At 47.0% G+C, this 8,231-nt stretch overlaps 2 protein-coding genes and 1 pseudogene across 3 annotated transcripts in view; 2 read left to right on the forward strand and 1 right to left on the reverse strand.

Moving 5' to 3' along the window:
- The window catches only part of MMACHC (metabolism of cobalamin associated C), a 7,733-nt gene extending 5,132 nt beyond the window's left edge, over positions 1 to 2,601 (forward strand). Inside the window, exons 2-4 of the mRNA XM_017540830.2 lie at positions 682 to 876; positions 1,518 to 1,670; positions 2,109 to 2,601. Of these exons, the coding sequence (XP_017396319.1) occupies positions 682 to 876; positions 1,518 to 1,670; positions 2,109 to 2,522 (762 nt within the window). The 3' untranslated portion in view covers positions 2,523 to 2,601. The remainder of the gene's footprint in view (positions 1 to 681; positions 877 to 1,517; positions 1,671 to 2,108) is intronic.
- A 452-nt stretch (positions 2,602 to 3,053) lies between these two features.
- Positions 3,054 to 3,166, forward strand: LOC119473049 (annotated as a pseudogene).
- Positions 3,167 to 4,556: 1,390 nt separating this feature from the next.
- The window catches only part of PRDX1 (peroxiredoxin 1), a 14,033-nt gene continuing 10,358 nt past the window's right edge, over positions 4,557 to 8,231 (reverse strand). For both annotated transcript variants that reach the window (XM_017540832.2, XM_017540833.2), the window contains exon 6: positions 4,557 to 4,926. In XM_017540832.2, coding sequence (XP_017396321.1) covers positions 4,841 to 4,926 — 86 coding nt within the window. In that variant the 3' untranslated portion in view covers positions 4,557 to 4,840. The remainder of the gene's footprint in view (positions 4,927 to 8,231) is intronic.

Raw genomic sequence — 8,231 nt, forward strand, 5'->3', positions numbered from 1 at the left:
TTTTAGTAGAGACGGGGTTTCACCATGTTGACCAGGATGGTCTCGATCTCTTGACCTCGTGATCCACCCGCCTCGGCCTCCCAAAGTGCTGGGATTACAGGCGTGAGCCACCGCGCCCGGCCGAGTTTTTCATTTTCATTGGTTCATTTGTAGTTGGATGAGGCCTGAATTCTTTGTTGTCAGTCAGTCCATCAATCAATAAATAATTCCCTGGGCCAGGCATGGTGGTTTACACCTATAATCTCAGCACTTTGGGAGGCGGAAACTGGTGGATCCTAGCTAAGGCCAGGAGTTCGAGACCAGCGTGGCCAACATGGCAGAACCCCATCTCTACTAAAAATACAAAAACTAGCCAGGCATGGTGGTACACATATGTAACCCCAGCTACTTGGGAGGCTGAGGCAGGAGAATCACTTGAACCTGAGAGGCAGAAGTTGCAGTGAGCCAAGATCATGCCACTGCACTCCAGCCTGGGTGACAGGGCAAGGCTCTGTCAAAAAATAATCAATTCCCTGTCAAATTCAGATGGGTTGCTTATAAAAATATATCACATAGCATCAGTGAAAATTCATTGAATAAGACGGACGCTGGGGCAAAAGTATGAGGCCTGAAGGTTAAGGTTTGGGCCAGGCTAAGGCCTAGACTGGCCCTCTCCAGCCTGGACTTAATTTTCTGTTTCAGGTGGCATGGTACAATGAACTCTTGCCTCCAGCCTTCCACCTACCCCTGTCAGGACCTACCCTGGCCTTCTTGGTACTCAGCACGCCTGCCATGTTTGACCGGGCGCTCAAACCCTTCTTGCAGAGCTGCCACCTCCAAATGCTGACTGACCCAGTGGACCAGTGTGTGGCCTACCATCTCAGCCGTGTTAGAGAGGTGAGGAAGGCTCTGTAGCTCCCAAACCTACAGCTGCCTCCAGTTCCTACAGGCTCAATGCAGGATCTAGCCTAGGGCCAGAAGCCACATCAAAGGTGAAATGATACCCTAAAGCCAGGCTTGACATTCTGTGGTATTTCCCCATTCTGCTTTCTCACACACCCAGGTTCCACCACCCTCCTCCAGCAGTCCCCCAGTGCGCAATCAGTCTCACTCACCCTACACTGATGGGCAATTATTATGAACCTCAGACCAGGCTTTCCTTGGCCTCCAAGTGGAAAAGGAGTGAGTCCAACATTCCTGCAAGCTAGACCTGCAAGCTTTATCTTGTCCTTTTGAGGACAGAACAATATTCTCCCAACACACACTCACATACACATAATTATGTACACACATATTGGATCTCCCCAAAGCTGGGCCATGTCTTCCATCACACCGGGACTTGTTATTTCCCTTCGAACACAGGCCATTCTGGAAATAACTATAACTATGTCCACATTGGAGCCTCCCAGGTTAAGGTTATGTTTTCCCTTTTGAAGACAGTACCATGTTGACACACGCATACACAGCAAAGGCTCCCTAGGACAAGGTCATAACTTCTCTCGTGCTAACAGTAGCCTCTAACTTGTCCACTATTCCAGAGCCTCCCAGAGCTACAGATAGAAGTCATTGCTGACTATGAGGTACACCCCAACCGACGCCCCAAGATCCTGGCCCAGACAGCAGCCCATGTAGCAGGGGCTGCTTACTACTACCAACGAAAAGATGTGGAGGCTGACCCATGGGGAAACCAGGTGAGAGGAAAAATGTAAATTAATAGAGGCTGAGAGACTGGTAAAGGCCTCTCCCTACCAGGTCCCACATTCCTCAGCCTTCCCTGGATGGATTTGTTTGACACAACTCAGAACAAATAAGCTGTGTCCTGGTCAGGGGGCCGTCCTGTCACATGCTTTCTGTTGTCTAACTGGGGACTCATGAGGTGAGAAAACCTGGTGTGCAGAACTGTCTTAGGATAGAGGGAGAATAGCAGTGTTCAGACTAGTGAGACTGGGAAGCCTAGCCCTTCCTTGTGCCCAGGGTAGTTTATGAAAGGGTTTGCCAAGAGGGAGACAGAGGTTTACGTAGAGTCAGCGTACACTGAGTGGGGAAATAAGTGAACAGGCCTAGCTTGCAGTGATAGCAGTTGGACTTGAGGACCTCCATGACCTTGATTTTCTTCACTGTCTCCCCAGCACATATCAGGTGTGTGCATACACCCCAGATTTGGGGGCTGGTTTGCCATCCGAGGGGTTGTGCTGCTGCCAGGGATAGAGGTACCAGATCTGCCGCCCAGAAAACCTCATGACTGTGTACCTACAAGAGCTGACCGTATCGCCCTACTTGAAGGCTTCAATTTCCACTGGCGTGACTGGACTTACCGGGATGCTGTGACACCCCAGGAGCGCTACTCAGAAGAGCAGAAGGCTTACTTCTCCACTCCACCTGCCCAACGATTGGCCCTATTGGGCTTGGCTCAGCCCTCGGAGAAGCCTAGTTCTCCATCCCCGGACTTTACCATACATACCCTCAAGACGCCTGGGAATCCCAGCAGAGCCCGGAGCTGGCTTAGCCCCAGGGTCTCACCACCTGCATCCCCTGGCCCTTGATAGCTTTCTCCCATGTTGACTGATTTATGGTGGTACCTGCTAGGACTTAATTGGCTTTGGCAAGCAAAGGTTTTGAGTATAAGATTACTTCTATCAATATCTTCCGCGAAGATAACAAGCTCAAGGAAATTAAGTTTGGCCAAGATAAAGGCCAGGGAAGATTCAGAATTCTCATCTGCCTTTGGCTCACGCCTATAATCCCAGCACTTTGGGAGGCTGAGGCGGGTGGATCACGAGGTCAGGAATTCGAGACTAGCCTGGCCAACATGATGAAACCCTGCCTCTACTAAAACTATAAAAAGTTAGCCAGGTGTGGTGGTGCAAGCCTGTAGTCCCAGCTTCTCTGTCAGCTGAAGCGGGAGAATCGCTTGCACCTGGGAAGCGGAGGTTACAGTGAGCCGACACTGCACCACCGCACTCAAGCCTGGGTGACAGTGTGAGACTTTCTCCAAAAAGAAAAAAAAAAAAGAGTGCCTATCTCATATGGGGACTAAAAGAACACACATAAAGCACTTTGGAAAAGTACCTGGGATCGCTTCTTGGCCTTTTGGCTAGGATTAAGTGTAGTATCTGTTCTTATCAGTTTAATTAATAAAAAAAAAAAAATCTGCTATGTTGGCTGTTACCAAAGGCCTGGAAATTCTGTACTGCTGCTCATGGGTGTAGTCTGGGTTCTAGAGGAGGGGACAGATTGGAGTAGCTGATGAACACAAGTGGCTGGAATAGCACCATATGATCCACAGAAGTCTCCTCAGTTCTGAATCTACCCTGGCCTTGAGGGCCCAGAAGAATAACTTCTCCCAGCTGACAACCTCTGAGGAAAATGACATTATGAATGAGGATCAAAACTGGCTTTCTTTGGCCAGGCACTGTGGCTTTCACCCGTAATCCCAGCACTTTGGGAGGCTGAGGTGGAAGATCGTTTGAGGCCAGGAGTTCATAACCAGTCTGGGAAACAGTGACACTGAAAAAGACTATCTGTAATCAAGGCTAGAACCCAGGAAAGGCTAAGAATTGCCCAGTACTATATACAACTATTACCGAAAGCCCTACCCAAGACCACAAGCCCTTTCTGTCTTCCTCTTTCTTCCATCATTTCAATAGGAACAGAAACCTCCAACTCTTTTTTTGAGACGTAGTCTGGCTCTGTCAGCAGGCTGGAATACAGTGGCACGATCTCAGCTCACTACAACCTCCACCTCCCGAGTTCAAGCGATCCTCCTGCCTCAGCCTCCTGAGTAGTTGGGACTATAGGCACGCACCACAATGCCCAGCACATTTTTTGTATTTTTAGTAGACAGGGTTTCACCATGTTGGCCAGGATGATCTCAATTTCTTGACCTTGTGATCTGCCCGCCTTGGCCTCCCAAAGTGTTGGGATTACAGGAATGAACCACTGTGCCCAGCTCCTGTCACAAACCAGGTACCAGGCGTTTATCAGAAGACGCCAAGTTTCTGGTTCCCATGCAGCCCTTTGAATAGCGTGTTCAAGTAAAAATAGGTGTCCAAGTAATCACATTGAGACTTAACTGGCAACCCAGCCTGTGGCATTAAGTCGCAGTGGTCCCGCCAACACTATGGCAGGGCTTATTCTTCTCCCTCACGTGTAGTGAAACTACAGCTAATGCTCGACTTACGACCACGGTCAGGACCGCAGGCCAGTCCTAACACGATTTGGTCGTAAGTTGAGTAGGCTATATGTACGGTTGAAATGGTGCAAGCGGTGATGGTAGTGCTGCCGGAAGCTGGTCCGCACTGTCGTACACCCAGCTGGGCAACGTTTGCGCTGCCAGACGCGGAGCAGTCGTGGCTAGCGATTGTGGTCGTAAAGTCGAATGGTCGTAAGTTGCATAGGTGGTAAGTCGATTAATACCTGTAAATGTAACACTCAATTCCCTTCCCTGTGTCTACCTGTGTCAATATTATTCCCCGATTCTTAGGCAGCTCTCCTCATTTTCCCCTAAAGAGGAAAAGCAAAGAGCAAATTCCTCTTAAAATCAAAGGCTAATATGTCTCCTAAAATAGAGACTCATCAAGGTCTCAGTTCAAGTTTAATACAAACTACAAAAGATCAATGGGTTGATGCCCTCTACTGATACATCATACAAATCAATGGCCTGCCCACAACACAACTCCGGCCATTCCTATTGTAGGAAGAAAGGCTGGTCTCTCCCACTCTCTATAGGAAAGGACTCCCTTGTAACACACCACAATTCAGCTGAATCTGAAGTCTTGTGTTTTACTCATGGGGGAAAAAAAATACAAAAGAGGTTTTGTTCTCATGGCTGTCCACTGCAAGCCTGGTATAAACAGCCCGCTCACTTCTGTTTGGAGAAATATTCTTTGCTCTTTTGGACATCAGGCTTGATGGTATCACTGCCAGGTTTCCAGCCAGCTGGGCACACTGCAAGAGAAAGGTACCACTAATTAATAACCTCCTCAATGGTGTGCACCATCCTATGGACAAAACCAGTTCTGCACCCTAAAGGGCCTGAACATTTAGAAATCAGGAAACCTACCCCTGCAATCGGTCTAAGATCATTCAGCCTTTTAGTGTAAGCTAACCATTTTACAAACATTATGTAATTTAATCACCACAGCCTTAAGATGTTATTATTCCTAATTGATTCATACAGCACTTGAAATTTAAATGTTACACCAAAAAGGCAAAGTTCAAATTTGCCAACATTTCCCAATCCTTAAGGGGGAAAAAAAAAGCTAAATAAATGACACACATAGGACTATGTAAACCCTTAGCACTAAACTGCTGTTTCCCTCTGACAGCCCTTTAGAGCTCTGAAGGCAACAACCTCAGTTTGCCTTCTCAGCATTCTTTTTTTCTGAGGCAGAATTTTACTCTTGTTGCCCCCAGTCTGGAGTGCAATGGCACAATCTCAGCTCACTGCAACCTCCTTCTCCCAAGTTCAAGCGATTCTCCTGCCTTAGCCTCCCAAATAGCTGGGATTACAGGCATCCCACCACAATACCTAGCTAATTTTTGTATTTTTAGTAAAACAAGGTTTCGCCATATTGGCCAGGCTGGCCTGCTGACCTCAGGTGATCCAACCGCCTCAGCCTCCCAAAGCGCTGGGATTAATGGTGTGAGCCATCAAACCTGGCCCGATTTTTCCACTGCCATGTGCTGTCATATTCTAGGAGACATGCAGTCACCAAAGTACAGTAGAAACAGCAAGTGTCTCAACTGCTCGAGTGAGAGATGGGGAAGCCCTTTTTGGTCCAAGGATATCAACTTCAGATGTCAAGACTCTACAAAAAGACTATAAACAGCTCTCTAGACACAAAGTGTAGATGGAACAAGAGCTAAATAGAAGGACCAGGTGCCATTATTTTTCTAAAATCTCCATCTGATTGTTAGTTATTGGCTACAGTAATATCAAAGGGTCCTAAAGATATACAAGTTGTAGAGTGATATCAATACAGGTCCTAAAGATAAACAAGTTGCAGAGAACAAAGAACAGCATAAAAGCAAAGACTAGGCCAGGCCAGAGCCAGCTAGTGGTTTGCCAATAGGTGCTACAAAGGGACTAAAGAAAATTCCTCTGGCCAGGTGTAGTAGCTCACACCTGTAATCCAAGCACTTTGGAGGCCAAGGCGGGCGGATCACCTGAGGTCAGGAGTTCAGGACCAGCCTGACCAACATGGTGAAAACCCGTCTTTAAAAATAAATAAATAATAGTTTTTTAAAAATTTCTCTGTCCAGAATGAAACAACTGGGCTTTACAGATAAGTAAGACGAATAATGAACCAGAAAAGACCTTGCCAACTCAGTTTCCTGACACTAAGGCCTCATGGATCTTACAATCATACTTGTATTAGTGACAGATCCCCAGTTAAATGTTTCACTCATATCCAACAGTGGTGGATTATTTTTAAATAATGGCAGCTGATCCACTTTCAAGTTCATCTGAAGTGCCATGACTCTCCAAAGAGAAAACTAGTCACATTTACCTCAGTACAGAAGACACTAAACAATGTCTTTTTTCAGCATTTTAATTACCAACAACAAGAGGCAGGCTTTGAATGTGGATCCCAGTTCCACCATTTACTATGAATAAATGGTATGTTTTAAATATTGGTTTATTGGTCCTAATTAACATAGACTTATTTGTCAAATATAACACATATTAAGTATATGTAAAAATAGTGTTTGGCAGCTGGGCACAGTGGTTCACAACTATAATCCCAGCACTTTGGGAGGCCAAGGCGGGAGGATTGCTTGCGCTCAGGAGTTTAAGACCAGCCTGGCCAACATGGCAAAATCCCATCTCTACAAAATATACAAAAACTACCAGAACATGGTGGTGGAACCCTGTAGTCCTAGCTACTCAGGAGGCTGAGGGAAGAGAATCGCTTGAACCCAGGAGGTGGAGGTTGCAGTGAGCCGAGATCACACCACTGCATTCCAGTGTGTGCGACAAAACAAGATTCTGTCTCAAAAAAAAAAACACTGTTTGGCATTCATAGGCTCTTAAATGGTGCCTATTTAAAAGGCTGTACATATTCCAGTGGGATGGGAAGCAGCAGAAACCAACAGTGTGAAGAAGCAAGCTTCAGAGTCACAAAAGCTTGGATTCGGAAGACTAACCTAGGAAAGTCCAGTTAAAGGGCCCACCTTTGCCATTCCCTGCTCCTTAATGCTGAACCTCATCCCCCACCAGGGGGCAGTCTCAGTAGATGTCAGCGAGTAACGTGTTATCTGGCCAGGCTAATTGCCCAGACATCCTTCTGCAATGGGTACTTCCTGATTATCAGTGCTCACTGATCCCTATATGTTTGGGAAGTTCCAAAGGTAGCACCAAGTACTCTAAGTATAGAGTACAAACATACACCACTAATTCTTTTTTTTTTTGAGCTTTCTAAGGCCGATTTCAGCTCTGATCTTGTGATTTAAAGAAAATGAGGTTATTGGAGTCTGGATTAAGGCCAGGCATGGCGACTCATGCCTGTAATTCCAGCATTTTGGGAGGCCAAGGCAGGCAGATCACCTGATGTCAGGAGTTTGAGAGCAGCCTGACCAATATGGTAAAACGCCGTCTCCACTAAAAATACAAAAATTAGCTGGGTGTGGTGGCAGGCACCTGTAATCCCCCCTACTCATGAGGCTGAGACGGAAGAATTGCTTGAACCTGGGAGGCGGAGGTTGCAGTAAGCCGAGATCAGGCCACTGCACTCCAGCCTGGGCAACAAAGCGAGACTCCATCTAGAAGAAAAAACAAAACACACACACAAAACAAAAATCATCCAGGTGTGGTGGCGCAGGCCTATAGTCCCAGCTACTCAGGAGTCTGAGGTACAAGAATCACTTGAACCAAGTAGGTGGAGGTTGCAGTGAGCCAAGAACATGCCACTGCACTCCATCATGGGTAACAGAGTAAGACTATGTCTCAAAAAATAGTAATAAGGCCGGGCGCGGTGGCTCAAGCCTGTAATCCCAGCACTTTGGGAGGCCGAGGCGGGTGATCACGAGGTCAAGAGATCAAGACCATCCTGGTCAACATGGTGAAACCCCGTCTCTACTAAAAATACAAAAAATTAGCTGGGCATGGTGGTGCGTGCCTATAATCCCAGCTACTTAGGAGGCTGAGGCAGGAGAATTGCCTGAACCCAGGAGGTGGAGGTTGCGGTGAGCCGAGATCGCGCCATTGCACTCCAGCCTGGGTAACATGAGTGAAACTCCGTCTCAAAATA

The sequence above is a fragment of the Cebus imitator genome, unplaced genomic scaffold (genome assembly GCF_001604975.1).
Source record: "Cebus imitator isolate Cc_AM_T3 unplaced genomic scaffold, Cebus_imitator-1.0 Scaffold129, whole genome shotgun sequence".
NCBI lineage: Eukaryota > Metazoa > Chordata > Mammalia > Primates > Cebidae > Cebus > Cebus imitator.